Source organism: Mycteria americana, chromosome 4 (assembly GCF_035582795.1).
Source record: "Mycteria americana isolate JAX WOST 10 ecotype Jacksonville Zoo and Gardens chromosome 4, USCA_MyAme_1.0, whole genome shotgun sequence".
NCBI lineage: Eukaryota > Metazoa > Chordata > Aves > Ciconiiformes > Ciconiidae > Mycteria > Mycteria americana.
This window is the reverse complement of record NC_134368.1, coordinates 89,534,428-89,560,534: the sequence shown is the minus strand read 5'-3', so window position 1 is coordinate 89,560,534 and position 26,107 is coordinate 89,534,428. Positions and strand designations below refer to the sequence as shown.

At 43.6% G+C, this 26,107-nt stretch overlaps 1 protein-coding gene across 1 annotated transcript in view; it reads left to right on the top strand.

Annotated features, from left to right (window-relative positions):
- Nucleotides 1-638: 638 nt before the first annotated feature.
- The window catches only part of FRAS1 (Fraser extracellular matrix complex subunit 1), a 119,509-nt gene continuing 94,040 nt past the window's right edge, over nt 639-26,107 (top strand). Inside the window, exons 1-14 of the mRNA XM_075500525.1 lie at nt 639-644; nt 2,079-2,150; nt 2,289-2,386; nt 2,670-2,757; nt 6,217-6,284; nt 6,764-6,812; nt 7,265-7,372; nt 10,545-10,637; nt 16,178-16,261; nt 16,895-16,996; nt 17,100-17,291; nt 21,518-21,607; nt 23,185-23,332; nt 25,652-25,795. Coding sequence (XP_075356640.1) covers nt 639-644; nt 2,079-2,150; nt 2,289-2,386; nt 2,670-2,757; nt 6,217-6,284; nt 6,764-6,812; nt 7,265-7,372; nt 10,545-10,637; nt 16,178-16,261; nt 16,895-16,996; nt 17,100-17,291; nt 21,518-21,607; nt 23,185-23,332; nt 25,652-25,795 — 1,342 coding nt within the window. The remainder of the gene's footprint in view (nt 645-2,078; nt 2,151-2,288; nt 2,387-2,669; nt 2,758-6,216; nt 6,285-6,763; nt 6,813-7,264; nt 7,373-10,544; nt 10,638-16,177; nt 16,262-16,894; nt 16,997-17,099; nt 17,292-21,517; nt 21,608-23,184; nt 23,333-25,651; nt 25,796-26,107) is intronic.

Below are 26,107 nucleotides of genomic sequence, written 5' to 3'. Positions count from 1 at the left end.
GCAAAAGATAAAACATAAAGTCTAAACCCAAATGGACACTAGGAATCCTTTATGTGTCTCTGAATTACTTTTCATCTCTTCATCACTCCATTAATGGATATCCCCACAGACCACATAGCGCTGTCTCAGCTTCCCTTACGTTTGGGTTTATTCTGCCAATTGCCCGGTATTGTCAACTAATTGGAGTGGAAATGATAAATGAAAGCGGTGTTATTGAGCTGCCAAGTCTCCTCACTTGGCAGCTGGTGGGTGATGCTGGTAATTGTTACCAAAAGTGTAATTGCTCTGGGCTCTGCCTACGATTTCAACAAAGCAGCCTGGTATTCCTCCTCCGAGACATCCGATACCTGCCTTTCCTCACTTGTCTCCGGCGGAGGACGACTTGTGAAGTAAATCCAACCCGGTGCTCGTGTCGGGGAGCGCTCGGGCTGGGTCCCAGCAGAGCGGCAGCCCCTCTCCCCGTGGTGTGGCCTCCCCGCTCCCCAAAGCGAGAGTGCCACCCTCACATGCATCTGATGGCCTGGGGACAGAGCAGCCCCTTTGCAAGTTAATTGCGTGAGTTTTGCTGGTTTCTCATAAAAGCGGGAACAGTAATAGTAGGGTCCACGCTAGGCAATAACCACCACCTTGTTCTCGGCATGACGGTAAAAATTTCAAGCTTGATTGCTGGCTAATATTAAGGCTTCAGCTGTAGACTTCTGGTTGTGTCCTGCTTAGTAATTGCAGCAATACCACCAACCAGATGACCAGCTTTACAAGTCTGGCGTGCTACAGAGCACAATCCAGCATCCAGTGACATTTTATGGATTGACTGAATATTTTCATGAAGCCGTAAGAAATGGAAAGGGGGCTGGGGGGAGGACACAAACCAACTGTTGTATGCTTCTTATTTCCACAGTCACTGCACCAGAATAGAGCACGGATTGTTATCTAGTGTGATGATATCCCTGTTAAGCGGCACCTGATCAAATTACTGAAGCTTTATGTATTAATAGCAGACTCTGATTATTTTTGATTTGTTGGGCGGGTTTTTTTTGCTGAGGTAGAGGAGGAACAGGTGCAGCTGTATGAAGTTATGATAGCCAGTCGAAAAAGCCATGGTGAAAGAGATTTAGGTCTTTCCGTGCTCCGGTTAATATGACAGTCTGGCAACAGCAAACCATGAGTGCTCACAGCTGCTCTGAGCTCCCACTTCTGCACTGTGTCTGCTCTTTGTCTCTTCAGTTTATTCTTTGCTTCAACCCTCCTTTGCTTTTACTGCTGGTTGCTTTCTTGCCTCCTTCTCTTCTTAGCCTTTTCTTAATGTGCAGCTCTTTTGCTCTCTCTCCTGCCTTTTTCTAAATCCTCATCAGTATTCTCCAAACCCACTATGTGCTTGCACTGTGCTCCTGTGCCTTGGGTTTTATTTTATTTTGTCTTGTGTCTGGGTGCCTGCAAGCTCTAAAGGTTTGTCAGCATATCTTGCTTTTTTGGCCCCTGTTCCGCAAACCAACCAAGTAATGTAGATATCTCTTCTTGCAGTATGGCGTTTTAAAATTCAGTTGAATTAGGTATCATTTCTTCTTTTGATGTAGGGAAATCCAAAGAATGAATAAATTATAATGGCACTACTTGGCAATTAAGGAGTGCTTTCCATCTTCAAAGTGCTCTGTGCACAGTATTTCATTATTTATACTGTTAATTATATTAGTACTTATAAGGAAAAAGCCCCTTAAATTGTCATTGATAAAAGTACACTCTTAACAGGATAAGAATTCAGCGCTTAAATTGTAGCAGATAATTTGTCCACTGAGGTACAGTGCCTTGGAGAAGATGTAAGGCAGATTTACAGCAGTTCTTTTAAGTGTCTACTGAAAAGTCTTGCTTTATGTTTTAAACAGTAGTACCTGGGGGCTTTCAAGTGTCTTTGTAAGTGCTGGATGAATAGTAAACGAAGCCTTACAGCGTGCAGGACAGGTAGGTGGGACCCTCATTTTGCAGCTGGGTGATTAGTATCTCAGTTTCTATCAGCAGAGTGACTTAGGAGCCTTTCTTATAATACTGGGTCTTCTCTGTCACTTTGGAATATGTTACCCTAGCTTGGGCGGACCAAGATCTCACAGTTAGCTAAGGGCAAAACTGGGAAAAACATTTTTAAGCTGTTGGTCCATGTTTGGTTGCCTTAGCAATAGTCACGTTTGAAATGAAAAAGCCAAAAAGAATAATGAAAATACCAGTGGTCTGCGTTCTCCAGGTGATAAGAGCTCTACATATGCACCAATAAATCTTTTCATGCTTTTCTGTATTAGCAGCTGTTAGCTACACGCTTCCATGTAAACAGGGAACACATTGAAATTAGTTTGAAATGTGATCCTAAAATAGTCGGCACCCAGAAATACCACCAAAAGTAATTGTTGCAATAACCTCCCTGTTCTTTTATATATTTCCACCATGTGTATGAAGTACATGTGCTGCTTTTCTCTCCCGTCTCAAAGGAATTAAATGGCCTTGCACTTCAAATGGCTCATAGCCAGAGTGTTGCATTTTGCTCAATTTACTGTGCCTGTAACATTCAGACATTTGGTAGCGTTAGAGCAAATAAAAGCCCCACCTTTCTGTAGAGAAATTGGTAAACTTAATTGTCGTCAGACTTTTCAAATTTGAGTTTAGGTCTGTTGCTCCATAGCCAGGAATCTTAAGCTAAATGTTGGACTGTCAAAAGAGCTGAACACCAAGAGCAGTGAACTGCGTGGAAGACCCTCATATCCAAAAACTCAGGTAGTAGTTTCCTGACTGTTAACTAGATTCTGAATTCTTAAAACCTCTGCAGAGATGTGCCGGTTCTGATCTGATACCTGGCAAATGGAAATCACTGATGCGTGCAGATGCTTCCACGTGTCTACCGGGTGGATTTAGAAAAAGCTGATTTGAGCCCGCAGATAGGAGCCAGCCTGCTTAGACTATAATAGAAAATAGAGGAGGGAGAAGACAAGCAAAGGGAAGGTTTTCTTATCAGAAATTTGAGCATTTAAGTCACAGAACGTGAGTAAGGGTGGCTCTGTACTGACCTCTTCCTATGTCCTTTGGCCATTATTCCATCACGGAAATATTTCTTTCTTTTTTTTTTTTTTTAATAAAGGAGAGAGGCCACAGGATGAAGGTTTAGGAGACCCAAGTGATGAAGCACTAAATCTGCTCTCTCCCTTTCCGCTCCCTGTGCCCTGTGCTTACCCGTGGCTGGCTTCTGAGACAGCAGCCTCACCCCACAGTGAGCTGCCAGTTTTAAAATGCAGACTGCTTTTCAGTGTTGACATCATTCTCGCACAGATTTTCTCCTTTGCTACCCACTGTTTTGGGATTCTCCTTCCATCTGGAAACAAACAAGCGAAGGAATAAATCAATAGATACATCAAATGGTTTTGTCAAACAGGTTAAACGTCACTTTTTGCCAGTGGAAAGATGTTAGGAGTTCTGGGTATTATCATGGTTTTAGGAATCTTAGGGCAGATCTGAGTATGATAAAGCTTTGTTAAAGAGAGCGGAATGAGTTAACTATGCCATGTGTGTTAGCTAAAGCTTGGCGCACACATAACTTAACCTGAATTTATTCTGTAACTGTACCATAAATCTGCTGGCAGAGATGAAGTCAAGGTTTCTGTTCTACAGCCACAGCCATCTGTATGCAAGAGGAGAACCGGCTGTATTACCAGAGTAGAAATTACTATTTCTCTTTGTCTTCTTGATATCTTGCCCCAAGGGACAGTGGGGAGTGGCCTTCTGCACTCGACAGTCAGCCCTGGATGCAGGATGGGTCAAAGAAGAGAGAACCTCTACCAGTGCCCTCTTTCAGTCACTCGGGTGTGGTGAAACCTTGTCAGACACCTATGAATCACCTCTCCCCATGGCTTGCACAGACTGGCTTGTAGTACATCACTTAAGTTTTCAGAAGAGCGCAGCACCCGGCAGCTTCTGCGTAAGTGCCTGAGCAAGTGGCCAGATTTTTCAGTATTTTTTTGCTCTCATTAAGCAGTCTAATCATAGAATCATTTAGGTTGGAAAAGACCTTTAAGATTGTCAAGAGCAAGCATTAACCTAGTGCTGCCAAGTCCATCACTAAATCATGTCCCTAAGCACCACATCTACATGTCTTTTAAATACGTCCAGGGATGGTGACTCCACCACTTCCCTGGGCAGCCTGCTCTAATGCTTGACAGCCCTTTTGGTGAAGAAATTTTTCCTAATATCCAATCTAAACCTCCCCTGGTAGAACGTGAGGTCGTTTTTTCTTGTCCTATGGCTTGTTACTTGGGAGAAGAGACCGACCCCCACCCCTCTACAGCCTCCTTTCAGGCAGTTGTAGAGAGCGATGAGGTCTCCCCTCAGCCTCCTTTTCTCCAGGCTAAACAACCCCAGTTCCCTCAGCCGCTCCCCGTCACACTTGTGCTCCAGACCCTTCCCCAGCTTCGTTGCCCTTCTCTGGACACGCTCCAGCCCCTCAATGTCTCTCTTGTGGTGAGGGGCACAACACTGAACACAGCATTCGAGGTGCGGCCTCACCAGTGCTGAGTACAGGGTGATGATCCCTTCCCTAGTCCTGCTGGCCACACTCTTTCTGGTACAAGCCAGGATGCTCTTGGCCTTCTTGGCCACCTGGGCACACTGCCGGCTCATATTCAGCCGGCTATTGACCAACCCCCAGGTCCTTTTCTGCCAGGCAGCTTTCCAGCCACTCTTCCCCAAGCCTGGAGCATTGCATGGGGTTGTTGTGACCCAAGTGCAGGACCCGGCTCTAAGCCTTGTTGAACCCCATACAGTTGGCCGTGCCCCATCGATCCAGCCTGTCCAGATCCTTCTGTAGAGCCTTCCTACCCTCAAGCTGATCAACACTCCCGCACAACTTGGTGTTGTCTGCAAACTTACGAGGGTGCACTCGATCCCCTCATCCAGATCATTGATGAAGATATTAAACAGACCTGGCCCCAGTACTGAGCCCTGGGGAACACCACTTGTGACCGGCCGCCAACTGGATTTAACTCCATTCACCGCAACTCTTTGGGCCTGGCCATCCAGCCAGTTTTTTACCCAGCAAAGCATACGCCCGTCCAAGCCATGAGCAGCCAGTTTCTCCAGGAGGATGCTGTGGGAAATGCTGTCAAAGGCTTTACTGAAGTCTAGATAGACAACATCCACAGCCTTTCCCTCATCCACTAAGTGGGTCACCTTTGTCGTAGAAGGAGATCAGGTTGGTCAAGCAGGACCTGCCTTTCATAAACCCATGCTGACTGGGCCTGATCACCTGGGTGTCCCGTACATGCCGTGTGATGGCACTCAAGATGATCTGCTCCATAACCTTCCCCGGCACTGAGGTCAGGCTGACAGGCCTGTAGGTCCCCAGATCCTCCTTCTGGCCCTTCTTGTAGATGGGCATCACATTTGCTAACCCCCAGTCAACTGGGACCTCCTTGGTTAGCCAGGACTGCTGATAAAGGATTGAAAGCGGCTTGGTGAGTGCTTCCACCAGCTCCCTCAGTATCCTTGGGTGGATCCCATCCGGCCCCATAGACTTGTCTGTGTCTGAGTGGTGTAGCAGGTCGCTAACCATTTCCCCTTGGATTTATGGGCCTGTAAGGCACATTTCAGTGCTCTATCGTTATGCTTAACAGTTGTAGTAGTTAGCCCTAAATGTGTTCTTAATAGTAAACTGTTATTAGTCTTTTCATATCTTAATTTGCCTAAGTCATACTTTACACTGTGAGTAAAGTGACTTACTGGAGTAAATCACTACATCATGTAAATGAGTAGCAAAGTCTGGTCTTCTTTCAAATCAATTAAAAATGAGGCTTAATGGCTTGAACAGCGCCTATCTGTACTACACAGGAAAATTTCCTGTATGGCGTAAATTTAGACTACTATATGCATGGTGGTTGTCTAAAGGAAAAGAGTTTTTCAGATGAGAAACTGATCTTCCTCTTTCCATTTTCTTTTGGTGGATTTAACTGAAGGCTTTTAAAATCAAATAATTAAATATGAACATAGCAAATGTATCCTTCAGGTTACCTGAGTACATAGTTACTGGTTGCTTTTTTAAACTGCCAGAGAAAGGACACTTGGCATGGGTGAAGGGACACTGCAGAGGAGCTGAGCGCAGGCAAGACATTTTCATAGGAAAGGGGGTGGCAGGCAGACAGACAGACTTGGCTGCTTTTCTGGGATGCTGCTGATGCTGTTTGATGTCAGGATGGCTGGAAGTCAGTGTTCAGGAGTAAAGAGAAGGAAGGCTTTGTTTTCCGAGCATCCTACCGAAGGTAATGAGTCCCAAGTGGCTGCTCAGACCTTGGAGAAACTGGCGGGACAGAAGGAGAAGTCTGGCAAGTGTCCAAGCAACTGGATGAGGGCCTGAGCTGCCTTATGAAAGCACGGTGGCGGCGTGGGATCATGACCTCAGTGCGGAGGGAATGGAAAGGGGTCAAGCAGGGGTGGTGAAAACCCTTGCGAATTAGCTGTGGGTGTTCCGGTTGGGTGCACTGATCGAGTGGTGGCGACAGCTATTTCCAAATCTGTTGGATTGTCTGCTTGGTCAGAGTCTGCTTCATGATGTTTTGGAATAAATGTGACCAGGTAGAGCCTGTTCATACCTGGCCATGCATTCAGCATTTTTGACTAAATCAGTTTAATTGCACCTTAGGATCTTCAGACCTTTCCTTCCATCTTACAGCGTAAAGTAACGAGCACAGTTTACACCATGGTTTTGACATGAGAACTTTTTATTTCCGTGATCCTGCAGGCTGAAAATTTTGAATGTTATATTTAACAGCTCGTTTGGATTCAAGCATGTCAGTATTTACGTGCATTCCCCATCAGCTCATGGGGTGCTGTTTGGTGCCACAGCTGCCTGTCCAGGAGTGGGTTAGCCTCAAAGCCAGCTCAGCTGCCTCAGCACAAGCTGTGATCATAGCAGTAGCAGCAGTTTGGACAGTCGGAACTTGATTATAGAGAAGTTTCCCAGAGATGCTGTAATCACCTTGAGGTTATTGGAGGTTATGTTGCCATTGGAGTTGATTATTTGCCGTGCATGGCCTTGTCTTTCAACTGCGTGTGTTTGAAGTTATTGAACGAATAGTACCAAAGTTGTGCCTGATAAGCGTGTGGGAGGGAGGGGTGATCTGTTGCAGACTTTACTCTTCCAGTCTGTCTATATTGAGCTATTTGAGTTATTTGCTGTTGTGTAGAATAGCACACGCCTTGTGCTGTATGGGTCTAATTTAAAACTTATATTTATTTGCAGAATAACACAATTTGGAAGCCAGATTCTTGCCAAGACTGCCGTTGCCATAGCAATATTGTCACCTGTGAACCTACCATCTGCAAACACCCTCAGTGTGACTTCCAGAAGGTAAGGGGCTGCAACTATCCAAATGCCAGCTGACCCGTTCTGTGTGGTGGGAGAAATGTCAGGTCACTCTGGAGTTCCCAGCCTTCCCCTGCTTTAAACCCCTGCAATAGTTATATGTCAAAATGAATGTTTGGGTCTGCCACACTGTGTTACATGTAAAGGAATGGTGGGAGCAGTTGGGGTAATTGGTCCTACAGTCCCTGTGGAAGCAAAGCTCCTCTTGTATTGAGGGACACAAAAAGAGGATGCGGCCTGAGGTGTTTCCCTGGAGGAACTGCCAGAGGTGAGCTGGTTGCTTATCTTTGTACACCGCAGTGACAGCTGCTGTATCAACCTTCTGGGCTCAGCTGCCTCCCTGCAGCTCCCTTTGAACCCGAGGGTCTGATTCACAGCAGGATTTGGGGGAAGCAAGAGGGAGCAGTGAAATCCCATTTCACCTCCCGGGGTGTGTGTGACTGCCCGGGGTCAGGCACAGTCTCTGTGCCCTTACACCTCTCATTGATGCAAGCCTGGGCAAGAAACACACAGGCAAAACCCAGCGTGTGAAGCCTTTGTCTCCTTCGCCACACTACAGCTAGAGGCTTGGTCTTGGAGCAGCTTGCAGACTGCCAGTGCTCCAAGGGCGGTCTAGTCCCCAAAGGAAGCCCCTGAACTGGGTTTGGACCTCCCAGCACGAGCCCAGCTTCCAGTCTCTCTTCATTTGAATGTGGAGCTGGGTCTCCCGCAAACATGCAGATGGACGCTTTCCACTCTGATGGACGACAACAGAGCTGAGATTGTCTGTCTTTCAGTTTCTTCTGCCTTGTGATGGCTGTTGAGCTTTTATTGTCTCCTGTTTATCTTTCTCTGTCTGAGCCTTCATTAATGGTTACAGCTAATTGGCCATGGAATTGGTCTTGCATTAGCATCTGGATTACTGGGGCAGTACGCATGAATGACAGTGAAAATTAGTGTTTTAAAGAGGCACTGCCAGTATAATTATATGGCTTTATGAAGCAGGTTAAAATGTTTTCCAATATGACAGCATTAACAAGGAAATAATTGTGATTCTGACCGGTTTCCTCCATTATTATCACTGTGTATTGATTAAAGCAAGACTGAAATACTAGGAATTTTTGTGCTAAAGAGGAGAGAAATAAAAAGAGTGCTGTCATGACACACCTAACAATGAGTGGGCTAGATAAGATGTTGTTGTTCATTTTAAAAAATTGGATAAAGGAAAAGGTGGAAACTTTAAAGCTCATAAAGGGAAATAGATTTATAATGTGAAATGAATCTGTGTGACTCCTTGACGTGGGTAATCTTCAAGACAAAGAGTTTAAGTGTTCCATAAAGGTCTGGCCATTTAAATGTTAAAAAGGATCATCAAGGATCTCAGAAGAAAAAAATCTGATCATCCTTCAAGCATAAACAAACCACTGATGAACAAGGTCAGAAATCGCCATCCCTCTCCACGATTTATTTCTTATCTGCTTATTATGAGATTTATGCTAATATTGCTGATCTTGTTTACAGCAACAAGGCATAAACAAAACCGGGCAGTCTTTGCAAAAAGCATACCCAGTGGTGTTCTAAACATTTGTCTGTAAAACCTACTGCTGTGCGTACCGAATGCTTTGAGTAGATAGAAAATCAGCAAACATTGTTTCTATTGTGTGAACCACAACAAACCAGAAACCAAGAACAGTTTCTCCACAGCAGGATCACAGTTGAATAGGGTTTAATGGTTTAAGCTGAACAAAATATTTAATTTTGTTTCCCACCTCCTAAAAGACACGGTATTGAGGGAAACCTTGAAGTGAGAAACTTTTTTCTGTTTGAAAAATCAAAATGTTTCTTTTAGAAAACAGAGAAAGAAAACTTGTGACGTTTCAAATTATTCTGATTGCTTTTATCTACAAATAAAGAGGTGAAAGGTAAGACAATTTTTTGGCATCACAGCGTCTTCATTTTTTGTTGTAACAAAACAAATAATGACTTCCATCTGAGCAGGAATCCCTTAGACGTTGGCCATACCCTTTCAAAGTGGGAAGGATGGAGTATGTCTCCTGAGAAATTCCTTTGCAATATTTTGAAGAAGGTGACCTCATGGATAAAATTTTTCTACATTTCACTTCCCAAACCTGACATGTTCTTCTCTGGTTTTGATTTTCTGTTTTCTCCCTCTCCAGCTACCATGCTCACATCAGTAAAATTGTTTGGTCCTTTTTTGCTATTAGCTGTGGGAGGAAAATACTGAGATCTCCGGTACCGCAGGTGGTGCCAGGGGCCTTCACGTGCAGTTGCCATCGGTGACAGACACCCTTGCAAAATAAAATCCTCCAGCCGCTGATGCTGTCCTGTCTGTGAGGTGCTGTACCAGGCCTGGGGTGTTTCCCGGGCAGCTGGGAGGAATGTGAAAGCATTGCTTTGGAGAGTCCGTGGAGATGTTTTCAATGATGGGAGTCCATGATCCTTCCCAGTGTTGGCTGATGTCTTTACTGATGTGTTTTGCCCTTCGTCTGATGAGTTGCTCCCGTCAGCATCTTTTTCCCTGCTGCCGAACAGGATATAGCAAGTGGCCAGCTTGCTAAGCCCCTGGAACATGCAAAGCAAAGTGGTAGTAGCATCACCCGACTATGCTGTGGTTGGAAGTGGTCAGTAGTTTTCAGTTAATTTTAAAGTAGTGTTATTAAAAAAAAGGTTGCAATTATTAAGCCAAAGAAGTACAGTTAATGGATGCACGTTCATTCTGCCTGCCAGCTGTGCTTCTGGTGTGGCGAAATGTTAGACTGAGATCCACCCTGTATGTGTAGAAAACTACCTACTGAAAAAATTACACCTATATCACATTTCTCAGAGGTCCTTCAGTGAGTAATCTTGGTTTTTGTCTTGAATAAGCGCTTTCTATTCTTTGTTCTGGTTTGAAAACTAGTTCAGCTGGGGACTTCCTAATTGCACTGTTAGGGGTGTAAATTCTCCTACTGTTGTTTTGATGGTAAAATGTCAAATACAGCAAACTGATGTGGCACCTCTCAACAAGGGGATCCGGTGTAGCAGCATTATATAGTTCACTTAATAGGTTTCCTCTCTAAACTGAGAGCACTGGGTCCAGCAAGGCCCCATGTCTTGACCTTCGTGTTAGTGTCTCAATTTCATGTGAACTGCTTATTGGATTCTTGTCTCTTTTTAGGGAGAAGTGCTCCAAATAGCCCCCAACCAGTGCTGCCCTGAGTGTGCGTTCCGAGCTGAAGGATTTTGCCAGCATGAAGGACAGATCCACAGTGTGAGTGCTCTGTCATGTTCCTCAACAGTGGCAATCCTTTCCAGTTTCTAGCACTCTGTTTGGTACTCGTCAGTGAAGGATGTTTAGCTGACGTGCGGGAAAAGGATAGTTCCTTGGGCTTATATTCTGTCGCTATCAGATAATTTATATCAATAAATATATTTGGTCAGCAGGGTTTGCAAAAAGAGAATGTGTCGCTGAATAATCGTGTGTCCTGCTTGGCTTAAGGGGAGAAAGTTTCCCACTTGTTCATTCACTTTGCTGTTTCTGTGGATGATTGAGACAACATAGTAATGTTAGGAGGGGAGCAAAGCACAGTGAACTTGACATATTATCTGTCCTGAAAGAAGGCTTTTCTCTCACCAGCCACCTATGCTGGTAGAGATTGATTGCTGTCGTGGAACCTAGGTTATGTATTTTGTAATCCTGAATTATTCAAGAAGCAGGTTCCAGGATGCGGTTTCACCTAGAGGGGCTGAAAGGCCGAAACAATAAGTGTCTACAGATAAGAAAAAAATAAAGATTCATGGGTAGTAGTTAATGAATCATGTTGAACAATAGGCAAACGTAGAAAAATGGCTTCCCAGTGAACCCAAGTCTGGTCTCTTACAGACTTTTCTGTTTGACAAGAGGCAAGTCAGGTCTAAATCTTAAGAAATATGCTAAAATGCCCCGATACATTTGAATATCTGGACCTGACACTCTATACCTGAGATGGATGTTGTAACCCTCTGTTTCAGTGTGAGGCATGACCAGCATGAATCTGGTACGAGCTAGACAAAGACTGGTCTAGGAGGTATAGCACATCCATGCTCTTCTCATATTTCTTTGTGCCTGTGGTTTGGGTGATACTATATTATGTCATATTACCTTATATTTCTTCTTGTTGTTGCTGTTGCTGCATTTTGCTGTGTTGCATTCTTGCTGCAGCTTTTGTCTTTTGGCTCTCTGTAAGCCTGTTCTTTGAGATGCAAGTCAGGTGAATAAGTAGGCATCCCCACAGGGATTATAGGCATATTTGTATCTACAGTCATATGTCACACCCCAATTCCACTGTGAGGTGGTCATTAAACAATTTTTTTGTCAGCGCAAAGTCTCATCCCAATGGTTGGCACAGATTTCCTGAAGGAAGACGTTTTCTCTTTTGTCAGTAAGCCACTGTAATGCTTTATGACTTGACCTTCATGCTACAAGTACATAGCTAGCAACACTGGCCCTAGTGGCCCTCCATCGAAGAAAATTGGTATCCTCTATCTGGCAAGAGCTTTTTTACTCCCTGCCTAATTCAATATTGCATGTTTTGTAAAAATTAACATTCTCTTTTTGTTGGAGAATGTTGCAGTACACCAACATGTTTCTTCTTGGGACCAGTTTTTCCTCACTGTGCCTCAGGATAGAGATACTTGTTTCTGCACTAATGAATAAGCAAATCTAATGAGCTTTTACTCGTAATGAAGTGCATTAAGTATGCGGGGCGGGCAGTGTTCACCTGACCACCTTGTGGTCAGGTGTGTGTTGGGGACCATGTTGAATATTTCTCTAAAGAAAACATGTCTCTCAATTTAGAGTTTGCTCTACAGAAACTGTAGTGGAGAGGGGGTGTGTCCGATAGCCTGGGTCTTTTGCAGTGTGTTGTTGCTGGATGCCAGTCTGCAACAGGAAGGAAAATTAGGCTGATCTCCAGGTTTTCTACTTTACCAGTATTAACTTACTTTTTGCCCCAGCAGTGTAGCCAGGAGTAATGGCTACAATATGCAAAGATTGACTGCTCCTGCAAAAGAGTAAAGTTAATACTAGTGTAGGGGAGCTTAAAAGGGAGAAGATATATTTACAGATCTCATCGGCAGCTGGATTCATGCATGTGTTTTCTGTGCCTTTGGCTGTGTTGTACACTGCAGCACGGCACGCAGTGGGCCAGCTCTGGATGTGTCCGGTGCTCCTGTGCCCACGGGAAGGTGAACTGCACCCCCCCAGCCTGCCCACCCCTCACTTGTGGACGAGGGGAGCTGCAATACACTGCTCAGGGATCCTGCTGTCCCAAATGTGTGGGCCGTGGCGGTGAGTATTGCATGCGAATGGGGCACTGTCTGGCTTCGTTGATCCGAGCAGTAGGTCACTGGAAATCTCCTTTTAGTCCCAAATCTGGAAAGCTTTTCTTTTCTTGTTTAGTTCTGTTGGGAAGACACTGGTATCAAGCGTGTCTCTTAATTCTCTTTCTGTCCTGCTACTGTATTTACATTTTTAACAGCTTCACCCATAGGCCAAGAGGAAGTGATAAGCTTTAAGCAGTGAGCAGATGTGCCTAATATGTCCTTATTTTGGAGATTAAAATCTGGAAAAAAAGATGCAGATATTTCCTATGACCTGAGGGTACCTTTGGTACTTGCAGACTCGGACTGCAAGTTCCAAAAATGCCTGGGCTGTTGGATACCTTTTCTCATAGAAGTCCAGTGGGAGAAGTGCATTCAGAGCTCTTAATTCACAAGTCTAAAGCCCTTGAAAACTGGTGGAATTGTTACTGTCATTACCTGCTTTGACAAACCAGAATTTTGAATTCTGAGATGCACAAAATCCATGTTCTAATTACAGGTGACGGAAAGGGATTAAAGGGCATTGGAAAAGAAAGTTACCCATTGTTTTCATCTCTCTTAGAGCCTTGCTCCTTTGATGGACGCTTGTTCCAGGATGGTGAGGACTGGCACCTTGGTCGGTGCTCCAAATGCATCTGCAGGGACGGCGCGACTCAGTGCTTCACAGCTTCCTGCCAGCCTCTACTGTGCAGCCAGGTCAGGAGCCATCGGCCTTCTGAGGACATTACTCATGACTGTCGTCTTTCCCTTGGCAAGGTCCATTTCTCATGCAGATGTACAAATTAGCAGGCAAATCTTCTGTGTGACAAGTGAGCGATTTGGAAAAGGGACTTTTGATGTGTGGAAATGATGTGGAGTGACGGTTAAGTCTGTCAGTAGACATGTGCTGTCTGTCTCTTCCCTAATATCTTCTTTCCCTGCCATTTTACTCTTCTCATGCCTTTGCTGGCTAATTAAGCACAAATACTGTGTAAAGAAACTGCTTTTTGTTTTATACTAAAATAATTATGTAGGGTTGATCAGGAAATATTTTTCTTTCTGTGAGGCAAGGGATGAAACCACAAGATTTTTCATGGGGGTTTATCTTCACAAATTTCAGTGTTTGGTTTGCAGCTGAAAAGTTTGATTTGCAGGTCTTGTTTACTTTTTTTTTTTACAAGAACTCTAGAAATACAGTTGAAAGTAGTCAAATGCAGATTAAATTCCCCTTTTGACTTAAAGAGTTTAGAAATACAAGACGACTTCAGCTGAAAGAAAAGTCTCAGAGCACTATTCCTTATGTGTGCTTGTGTTTAGAAATCAACAAAACCAGTAAGATAAGTTAGGCAAGCTCAAGCAGTGACGCATGGTTTTAGTCCAATTGAGAGAACTGGGACATTTCTGTCTCCAAGGTCTTTGCTGTGGACAAATGATGAGTTCTCAGCACTTGCGCAGTGATCAACCCAACCGAAACACTACAAGATTATACACAGTGTTAACACAGGGGTTAGTAAAGGCAGCAAACTATACACAGTACTCCACACTCTGTACAAGTGACTCAGTTTTTTGAATTCTCTTTATTATATTGGAAGTGCTTAACAGTGTGACTGTGCTCTTTGGATTTCTTTTCATTGGGCCCATTGTACCTGTTTTATTGGGTACCTTGGTGTACTCCTTTACAACAGCATGCCATGCTAAGGAAATGCAGGAACTGCCTCCCTGGAAATCTTTCTGACCTTGACTTTATGTTTTCGGAGCTGCCGTTTCCCAAATATTTTTTAATCTGTTACCACGCTCCAGTGATTAATCCAGAAGCTCCCTTGGAGTGCATGCTCTGGCTGAGCACACTTCCCTGTAGCACTGAGCAAAACAAAAGCAGTAGTCAGAAACATTTTTTCCTGTTGATGCTTACCCAGCTTTCTATTACTGGACCAGATGTTTGTGCAATTAACTTTTTTTTTTTTTTCATGATAGAAGGAAAGCCCACCTGTTTCTGTGCATGCTAATTCTGTTTTACTTTGTCCTGAGATACTCAATTAGTATTCATTGACTAAGTACTGTGCATTAAAACAAATTTATGCCTGCTTCAGATTCCTCCTTTCCCACTCCAAATGGACTGATGTTACCTGCTGACTGATTGCACTAATGTTTAATCAGCTAATCATTAGGATTTAATTTGTGGAAACAAAAATGACTGTGTTGTTGCTGTGATGTATCTGAGAATAATTGGCTGAGAGCATCCAAGTTAATGCAGCAGGAAGCCAATTCTGATGGTGTTCCAGATATTTCCTACCAAGGTGCCTGGTCAAAGGGACCTTGGCAGGATGTGCAAAGATCCTGTTCTGCTCTCAATCATACCTAACGTTTCCTTGCATGTGCCTTTATCTCCGTCACTTTCTTCATTCTCCACTCCCTGTCAAAAGCAAACATGCAAATTCTCCCAGTATTAAAGTCTCATCTTCCATGTTTCAGATAACTGTGCCCTTCCCTGGGTTCCTGTGCCCTGCCCTCCTGAGGGGGAGGAACTTGAAAAATGCTTGTTGCACGCAGGAGTCCACCTGAATGTCCCACCACAAATCCCACCAAAATCCCTGAAAGAGTTCTTTTCTTCTGCTGTGTAATCTATCATTGATAACTTTTATACCAAGTCTTCCACTCTTTCTTTGAAAGATGGTGATTTGACTAATAGAGCAGATGAGATAACAGTGCTTGGCATTTCTACACTACTTCAAGTCCACAAGCCTGCCGTGGCTGGAGGGAGGTGCTGGTGAACAATACTATTCCAGATCGTTGGACGCACGTGAAATTGTAGCAGGGGAATTACAGACATGTTTTGGATGGATGGAGTTGAGGCATGCAGGAACTGTTATATTGATGTGAAGTGCCAACCAATTCCAATGTGATTTAAATCAGTCAAAGTTTAAATTAGGAGAATCCAGTTTTAAGCATAATTTAACACCTGTACAGACAGTTGTGCTGTATGGATTTAACTAAGACAGTGCAAATGCCTGAGAGATGGCGAGTGTAAATCACACATTCAAAGCCTCAAAATGTGGCGGTACCAGGAAAAAAACCTCTTCTCTCCTCCATTTCATGGTTTAGTGTGCTTCTCTACATAGCTTTATGTATACTTTTTCTTTCTCTGTATATCTGTATACCTAAGTATATGTACTCTATCTCCTGTGTGCGTGTATGTGTCTTTATCAGCATCTGTACACCTATCTATGTATTTGGACCTCAACTGCCATCCAAAGAAACCCAGAAAATGGGTTGAAAGAAATATCTTTTTAGTTTTCTACACTGATCTCATGCTGTGAAGATTGCCCCCAGATATTGGAGCCAAAATGAAGCCTCGAGTGACTGTGGGTTATCACACAGATACTAAATGCCTGGAATTCCAGGTGGTGATGCTGAGCCCCATATTAACTGTTCATGCTCTTATTTTACCTGTCTCTCCTGCTTTCTATTTAGGATGAAGTTATGGTTATATCTCCTGGAAAATGCTGCCCAGAATGTGTTCCAAAGCCCTGCTCAGTGTCAGGAAGAGTGTACCAGGTAACCTTTGACGAGCCACACCAAAAGGCAGTTGTTGACAAGTTCTGGCACATCTCTCTTTCCCTTCTGTGTGACATCTGACTTTCTGCCAGCACTGATAGCTTAGTACAACCGTTGCTTTTTTTCTTCCTGGAAAGCCAAAAGAGCTGAAAGAAATTAGGTCTAGATAAGAATTTGCTGGCAAGCAGAAAGGAAGTTTGTAGGGTGAAGCAGATTAGGCACTTTCTTTTCACACTTTTTTGAAGGAGGAAAGCAGAAAGCACTGGTGAAGGTCAAAGTATTTATAGCTTTCATTGTATCGTCTGGGATTAATTTAATGCATTATTTAATGAATGTAAGTATGTGGGATTTTCTGTTAATGATTATGTTTTGCTAATAATAGTAGTTAAGGCCTTACCAATGTCACTGGCTTGCAGTTAATGAGAAATACACACCATAGTGTCATCTAGACCTCATACCTCTTCTTCCTGTTTGCTGATCATGTAGAGATGAGCATTTTTTAAGCAAAGTTTATTATCAGATACAGACATACAGAAGGAGCCATCATACTCCATAAGCAGCGCAGATTTCTGGAAAGAATTTGGTTATTTACGAAGAGCGTTTAACAATTGTATAAATGTTCTTTTTGAACAGCATGGCGAACAGTGGAAAAAAAATACCTGCACTGCATGTGCATGCCACAGAGGAGAAGTCAGATGTCTGAGAGAGACCTGTGACTCTATCACCTGTGAGAAGGTAGTTAAAAATCATTCACCTCTGATACCCTGACTGCATGTATCACTGTGCCCATGCCAATGGGTTCAGACAGTCCTGCTCAATGGTTGCTGATGTTTTGTAGGGGGAGAACAAAGTGCAGCGTCCTGGGAAGTGCTGTGAGGAGTGTGTGTCTTCCAAGGGAAACTGCTTGTATGATGGCACTATCAGGTACCACAGTGAGATGTGGAATAGTACTCGCTGTGGCTTCTGCACGTGTGATGAAGGGCAAGTCACTTGCCAGGAAGCAGAGTGTGCCAGAGTGGAGTGTGCCAAGGTAAGAAAGGTTTCTTCTTTCAAGATGTATCTGTCCAGTCTTGTGATCCCCCCCCCCCCCCCCCCCCCCCCTTTTTTCTCGACTGACATCTTGAGACACTCAAAGAACCTGCCCTTCTGTCGGGGCTTGTTTTGTGCAATTACCTTGAAAACTCTTCACAGGAAAGGAGAGTAAACTTTGGATTTTCCATGCAAGGTTGACTGCTCAGTGGGCTTGCATTGTGAAGCAAGCCAGTGTGAATCACTGACTAATTTAACTTGGATTCCCTCCCATGCTGTTGTCTGCCTGCTCTAATGGAGGGTCAGACATGCAGAGCTTTCAGTGACCACCAGCTTTACCAGGAGCTGAACATGGGGAGAGACATACAGGTCGGAAATAGTTAAAAGCTTAAGAAATATTCCTTTTGTCTTCATTCTGTATGCTACGGGGGGCTTCAGTAAGGTAGGTGGATATGGAAGTCGGTGTTCCACTCTTCTCCTTTTTTTCCATGCCATTCTTGGCATGGAATTGAAGCTGGTAAGGTATTTTATTCCCAGTGCTGTTTACTCCAAAACTAAATCCCCTCCAGGTTATGTTGTATTTGCTCTATAGTGGATGTGCAAAATGCATTAGATAGGGTTGAATGCTTCACACACAGGCACACACACACAAATATGTTTTGAATTGCCTTTTTGCAGTGGGATAAGACTTCTGTGTTTTTTGTCACTGTATCTGTTTTAATTGGTGGGCTAATATCTGCTTTATACCTGCTACTCCACAGTGTCAGTGAAGAGGAGGGAAGGAATTGTAGCCTTCTGAGTTTTCTCTCTCAGTGGCAATGCTTTTCTGGTGACTGCCTGTGTGCTAACTCTTGAGTAGCAGCACCCTTGTGTTGTGGCTGAAGTCCAGCCAAAATCTGGACATAATGGATTCACTGGATTAGATTGTTTTAATGAGTGTTCAAAAAAGTGAGAATCCACACACGGAGTCCCAAATGATGATCATGCAGAGAGGATGTATCTAGGAATAAAACTGTATGCTTGCTCATCTGAGATTGTACCTTTTAAATAGCAAAAACGCACTGAGTGTGGGACCCAGACTCCTGTCACTGGTGTAGTACTGGTGTAGATCATCTGACCTTAAGCTGCATGGAGAGATTTTGCTAGGTGGAAAGTCATGGTTGTCATAAAATCTTGTGCGCCTGCATCTGTTTCAGTCAGCTTCCTGCATGCTTATGGCTGTAAATTGGATCATTTACACTAATGATGATGGCATGCTGTCATGGCTCAGTAGGGAGAATTATTTAATATTCATGCTCATATCTTGGGTACTGACACAGAATCCATTATTCAGAAAAGCCAGGGATGTTTTACAGAACAATAGCTGAAGATGTTAACATGTAGGGTTCAAAACTGGGGGGCTCACAAGTGTGCAGCATTATCACTCATGCAGCAATTTTTCCAACTCAGGCTCTCACAGGTGACCACCCATCTAAGAGCCTGAGCACCTAAAAAAGTGGTATTATTTGTCAGAGTATGAACTGCTGCAATTTTGAATTGAATGAAACATGACTGCTATAAGGACAGAAGGAAGAGGACAGTGTCCTTTGTTGTAGCCGAGAGTTATGGTCCCACTTGATAAAATATAGTTGCCCAAAGATTTATTTTTCTGCACGGCTTCCCTTAAGATAAACTAGCTTCCTCAAGTCATGTTCAGTCATAGTTTACCTCTATAGTATAAGGTGCGCATTAATGAATTACAATAAAATATTTACTCAAAAAGCAAACACAATATTTCCTTTTTCCTTTGCTTTTTCCTTTTTGAGTTGTGGGTCTGTTTTTTTAGGCACCTGCGTCAATAAATCAGAGCTGATGTGAGGCTAGGAGCATTTGGATTCATCTCTTCATTAAGGCGCTATTAATTTTCTGGTCACATCATCCTATTTAAAGTGTAATGAGGCCACAGATATGAACTGCAAATCCTAGACAGCTCGACAGAGTATAGCAGCATTACGTGAGGGTAGGGTAGAGGTTTAGCTTATAAACCCTTTCAAACAAACCTGTCCAGCAACTGCCAAATGAAAGTGTCTGTGGTGATTCTGACCTAATCTTCAAAAAGCCATTTTCAGCAGGTTACTGATGAGCTAGGAATACAAGTTATGTGGCAGGCTGGGTTAGCTATGGATGTGGATGCGCTCAACCAAAACCACTCAAACTGTCAGAGCATCAAATAATCCTCCTGGGGTACTTGCCAGCAACCCAGCTAAGTAAGCACACTGGCGACGATGCTCAGAGGAGGACGGGTCATGGGTGCTAGCAGGGGATGCTGCAGCCTACCTGAGTAGGCTGGCGATGAAATATTTCTGCTAGCAGCCCTGCCAGCCCTCGAAACTACAGGATCAGTAAGAGAGAGCTTGCAGGGTCCTGCGTGGCTACCATACAGCCAGCAAGCTGCAGAAGTCTTTCTGCTATTTAGAAGAAAGGGAGCTAGGGGGTTGAGAGTTACGGATGGTGCGTGTGGATATACGTGTTTGAAAGAGATTGCATAAAACATTTTTTTCTCTTTTCTGCCTCCCAGCCCATCACTGTCTTTCAATGTTCTCAACCTGGAATACGATGAATCTCTCTTCAGCAAAGCCACAAATTATCTCACGTAGCCTCTCCCTTTTCTGAGTCTTGGCAGAGCAGTGTGGTTGCATTTTTTTTTGGCTAGGCGAGCCATGTTCCATGGCTAGTTGTTCTCAGTGTTCCTATAGTGTGTGTTTATGTATGTGGGTGGGGATGTGGGCAGGGATGGGGATGGGAGAGTTTACAGTACATAGTAGTGACATGGGATCCAACCACTGCCAATGGCATTTTGGAGTAATGATTTAAGAGCAAAAATGTGTAGAACCAGCAGAGAGAGATTTAGGCTGTGTGTGGTCCCCGATGACTCAGAACCATATGGTTTCTCCTCTCTTACCCATTCTCAGAAATGCATGAGGGTTGCCTGGCATAGTTGTTCTACCTTGGTGAAACTAACAGTGACTGGTGCTGTTATTGCCCTCTCTATATCTAAAGTAATTCCCATACACAAATTGGTGAGTGTGCCAATGTGGCACAGTGAAAACTATCCCGGAGTGACTGCTGGAACAGATGCTCGTTTACCAATGGTGTAAATCAGCAAAGCTCTTTGGTAAACTTGGCGCTCAGCTGAATTTTGTGCGCCATCAGAAGAAAGCAGCAACATGCTGAAATGGAAACCAGTGCGAGCTGTGTGATTTCCTTGGGTATGTGAGCCCCTCGCAAACATTTAACCAACAGTCATGACTTCTCTGTTTGTCGCAGGTAAGTAATCAGCCCGATTGCAAAGTTAGGAAGATTATGCCCACTGAGATTTGGGATGGGTGTTAACACTGACATTTAATGGGCATAGATTAAACGGGTGCTCAGTGCAGATTGGCACCAAATCCAATGTAGTCATTCATTTGTAACTTTTTAGTTGTTGTGGTTTTGTATACGTATGTCTGTTTTCTGACTAGTATGTATTACCTTGCCTATGTTTACAGTGCGTGAGAATCTGGTCCAGAAAAGCTCCTCGGGTCAGGATATAGAAGCTGTTTCTTTTGAGCTGTCTCCTGGTTCCCTAGGACAGAGTCTTCCTCTTTTCTAAATATTCAGCTTCCACTTGGGCACAAAAAGTTGTGACAAATTAGGGCACTTTATTCCCTTCTCCTGCTGCTAAATTCTTATCTTCAAACCAAAGTTGTTTAAGTGGATTCTGTGGAGTTGTACAGTTGTAACAAAGAACAGGCTTTTTCCATCTGGGATAAATAGAGCGTGTGCTTTGAAATTCTCTTGGGGAAAAAAAGTTGAACATTCAAAATGAAGGTAAGCTTCTACGCATTGAAATCTTGACAGTGGTCAAGTAAAATCCTAGTGATTCATAATAAAAATATGCCATTCCTATTATCTGTACTTGCAGTGGATTATATTGGGGGGGTTCTTTCTCTGCGGGATTTAGGGATGAAATAATGGCCTTATTGCTGAATTCCCTGTCCTTTTCTGAGGTTTGTTCTGCAACTGCAGTATTCACTAAGCACATTTTTCAAACGGTACCTACAGAGATGAAGTAGGATAGAGAGAAGATAAGGTGAAATTAGATACTGAAGATTGCATTCCAGGGCAAGAGCTGTTCTGCCTCTGCATTCCACAGTATTTTTGGTGGTGTTGATTCCATCTGAATTGCTGCAACCTTTCTCTTCACAGGGTGAAGAATTAATTCACTTAGATGGGAAGTGCTGTCCTGAATGTATTTCAAGTAATAGTAACTGTGTTTACAAAGAACATACCAAAGCTGTGAGTATCCTGGTACTTTGGAGCACGTAATAGTGAGTTCTGCTCATAAAAGGTAATTGGCTCTCCCTTTCCAGTTCTGAGAAGGATATTATTTGCAAGTGTAGCAGAAAAATAATCCATTAATATTGTCTGCAGGTTGCTCTTACAGTTTTCAGAATGCACTTGTTCGTGATGTGTGCATCTGCTGCAGAGTTTAAGTTTGCCTTGCTTTCCTTTGTGTGGTATAATCAATCGTTTCCCTTTAATATTTACTATACACACTCAGAGGTTTCCTGCACATCTCATGGAATTAAAGATGCCTGACTTCAGTCCTGTAAAGTAGAGGCTACATAGCTGGGGCAATGTAAAGCTTTCTGCCTATGTTTCCCACTGATTATAATTTTTACTGCAACGGGAGTCCGTTATTTTATGAATATTTTCAAGAAACTTTCCTTCTGAAGTTAAATAGAAAGGAAATGTTAAGTATCTTGGTTTAAATATACTAGTAATGGCCTTTTCATTGCTCTGACAGATGAGGACTGGAGCTAATTGGTGCAGTTTGCCCATAGATGTGAGAAATGGGAAGTTTAATACTGTTGTGGTTTTTTTAATGCTAATACTTCCCTGTCCTTCCTCAGATCTCTCTCTCTGACCCAAGTGAGGTAAAACATATTAAGGTGTCAGGTTTATTCCAGTTTGTGCTTTATCTCTTTTAAGAGAGGAACTGGCACGAAAGCTTCATGGGCATTTAAAATGCTTGCTCTCTCTTTTCTGCCTTTTGACTTCCTCACATGGTGCCAGCAGAGCCTCAGCCGCTGAGGGCAGCTTTGGTGGCCTTTTGAGCAGACCAAGGGATGCAGATGGCAGGAGGGGAACAGTGGGTGCAAGATTCCTCCCCTCCATCGACTAGTAAAAGTAGACAGGTGTCAGGTGCGATGGGTAGTTTTGAAGAAAGCCGGTGATACCTCTTCATCTCTGTGGTGTTCCGGCCAGTCCTTGGTAATGGAAAACAAGGCAATAGAAGAGAGGAAGTCAAATGCTGTCAAGGTTAGAAAGAGATTTAAAGTGTGAGGAAAAGGTCATTATGCAAAGACATAGATTCAGACAGAGGACAGATTACAGGTATCCATCTGTTCAGATACAGAGCAGATTCAAGCACTTGTTACCGGGCTGTGAAAAAGGAGTGGACAAGTGAGGCAGCAAAATCTGGAGACAGGGGAAAATGCTTTGAGTCAGAGAAAACGAAGGGAGGTGAAGAAGGAGAAAGGACTTAATGCTAACTGAAAAACACCCTGCTTTGGAGGGAATGCTGAGAGGGAATGTATTCAGGTGTTCACGGGCCAAGGACTCTTCTCAGTAGGTGCTTTGCAGGCTGCCTTATTCTGGAAAGGCAGAGAGGGCAAGAGGGTTAATGGTACAGAGGCACGCAGTCCCATGTCGGCAGGCCTCGGTGCTGGAACGGTCCCAGAAATGTTTAATTTACCACTAGTACTGATGTAGCTTTGCAATTTACCCAGAGATTTCCATGCATGGCAAAAACACTTTGTGCAAAGGCTCTCCTTTGCTACTGATGCTGCCATTCGGTGTTTCTTGTGCAGAATGGAGAGAAATGGGAAGAAGGGCCGTGCAGAGAATGCGAATGCCGGGACGCAGAGGTGACCTGCTTCCAGCGCTCCTGCCCACCCTGCCCGCTGGGCAGCCTGGCTGTTGAGGTGAAGGGTGACTGCTGCCCGCACTGCGAGCCAGGTACAGACCCAGGGTCAATCGTTCCTTACCATCACTTGTGTTGGGGGGGAGCGTGTGCGTCGCATAACCTCTGGCACGGGGCTTGTGCTGGCATCCCTGCGGCCCTCGCTTCCCCAGTACTGGTCTGATACCTGCGTTGAATTTTAACTTGTCTTTGGTTTGCAGTTGCTAATTAACTGGTTTCCATATAATTTAATTGGGGTTCTTAGGGAGGTTTAAGGTTCCATCCAAAGGCTGCCAGTGACTTCCCCTGGTTTAAATGATAGCTGTCTTTTGGCAAGAGAGTTTCTCCTTGGCGTTGGTGTTCTGGAAGTGTTTTGTCTTTTTCTTTTTTCTTCAACATGAATTTTATAAGGCAGGGGACTGCTCCTTTCTGAATCCTGTCATGGGTTTTGGAGTTTATGGGCTCCTGATTATTTCTTGGGAGTGAAAAGAAGAAAGAACCTGCTTACACTGTTAGGCCACAAGCTCACCTGAGGGTGAATGGCAGCCAGTTAATAATTGTCTGCAAAGATTAGGACAGCCTTAGCTTATATGTTAATTTTGCATATAAATTAATTTTTCTCCAGGATATTGTCGTTCTCCTTGATTTACATTTCATAGTTGGTAGGCTTTAGCTGTGGTTTGCTAATTTTTCATGTTGGTAGCTCTTCTTGTTGCATTCATATAACTTTGGTTTTATCAGAGTGCTCCAGTTAATGTTTTATCTCAGTAAAAAGAAAATAGCTTCACAGTTTAATTATGCTGTCATTTGCAGGAGTGCCTTAGCACATTGGCCATATTAATATTTTAAAGCTTGTTATTTACTGCATGCTAATAAAAATGCAAAGCACTACAAATTGAAAAGTGAGGAAAATGGGTTTTGGACAGTTCAGATAAAATTGTCCTGGATTTTCGAAAGGGAACAGCATCTTCACAGGCTCCTAAGGAGGGGACAGATTATAAAGTGCTTTCAGCACCCGTCTGTTCTCCTCCTTATCAAGAAGTGCCACTATGTACTGGTTACCCTTGAAAATATGGCCTCTTTGTTTAGCTTCCGTAATGGTAGCATTTTGGAAAATACAGGCTTTGAAGTCATGGTATTGGACATACAGAGCCACACTTGCATTTTTGTGTCCTAAAAGGTAAATGGAAATTTCATTTACTGAAGCCTGCTGTTTTCCCTCTGGCTTTTTCTGTGTTGCATTGAACGGAATGAGAAACAAATGCAAAATCCAGCCTGCAGCAGTTCAATCTGTGAGCCCAGAGCATCAGTCCCTAACGCATCTGCTTCGTTAAAGCCAGTAAAAATTTATTGCTTCTCACAGGTGTGCTGGAGGAAGCAGGCAGAGAGAACCCATTCATTCTCAGGCAGTGTAAAGCATCTAGCCTTAAGCATAGCTGTATTTATGTGAAAACTAGCAAATATGCCCTCTCGCTGAGAACATTTGGGTTGGCGCAGAGGGAATTTTTTTGTACCTAGAGAAAAATTGTCTATTCTGTACCTCTCCACTTAGTTCATTGTGAGACTGGAAGGATGGGGCTGCATATACCTTTGGAAAGTTATTGGAAGGAAATGGATAGAGGCAGAATCTCCTATTCATTCCTCCTGTTTATCACTGTGGATTCATTGTTATCTTCAACTGTATGTCTTCTGTAGCTCTTGATTCTTTCCTTAGGTACATCTCCCTGGAAACTTGCAGGTTATTTAGTGTAAATGAAGGAGAGTTTTCAGCATTGGGATTCTTTTTGCTGACTTGTCAGGAAGGAACAGACAGCTTTTCTTCCAGCAAGTAAAAGTAGCTCAGTAGTGAAGCGAACGTAGTCCTTCTCTTGGCCTCTGCACAGAAAGCGGCCGTGCCATTTGAGAAAATACCTGCGGTCAGGAAATGATTGCTATGGTGCTGTGACATAAAGCTTTTGACTGGACGAGGAGTGGTCTGCCACCTGTACTCTGACCTGGCATGGGCACAGTCTTGACTTACTGCAGGGTTCGACTGAAGGAAACTCAAATTCAGGTTGTTTTGGACCATTAATTCCTGATGCCTTACGATTTTTACGGCTGAGAAACCATGTGGACAATGACTATCCTTTTTATCAATAGTCTAGAAAATCTGAGTCTGTGCAATAACTTCTCACATACTAGAATACAGCAACATAATATTTAGCCCCTTTCATGCAATCTTGGAAAAAAAACCACTCCAAAACTAGCACACCTTGAACCACCAACAGAAATAAGTAATAAATTTCACTTTGATTTTGGAGTCTGTATTGTTTTGCGCCTTCCTGATTGAAAACACTGCTGATGGTTTTTACCTTTGTGTCTTTTCTTTGTGCCAGTTGAGTGCCACCCAGACTGTTTGACCTGCTCTCAGTCCTTTGATCACTGTAATGTCTGCCGAGACGCAAGGAGGCAGCTACAGAACGGGCGCTGTGTGGAGATGTGTGAATTGGGCTTCTACCAGGATGGGGACACTTGCTTAGGTAATTTCTGCAAGGGGTTATACCTTGTCAGATGACTGTCTTCTCTGTGGCTTGCTGTGCTTTTGTTTGTGGGATCCCACAGGCTTATTATAAAGAGATCACCAGGCTTTGTTTGGAAAAGCATTCAGGCACATACTGAGTAGTAACCATGGGCTTAAGACTTCAGGAGGTTTCAGGTGGAAGCCCCTGAAAAACGCAAATTCTCAAACTCTTTTGCCAAAATGAGACAAAATTGTCTCCTTTTATCAGAGCAGGGGAGTCTTGCTGCATCAAGACATTTGGCATTAATACATCTTTCTTCTCTATTCTTTC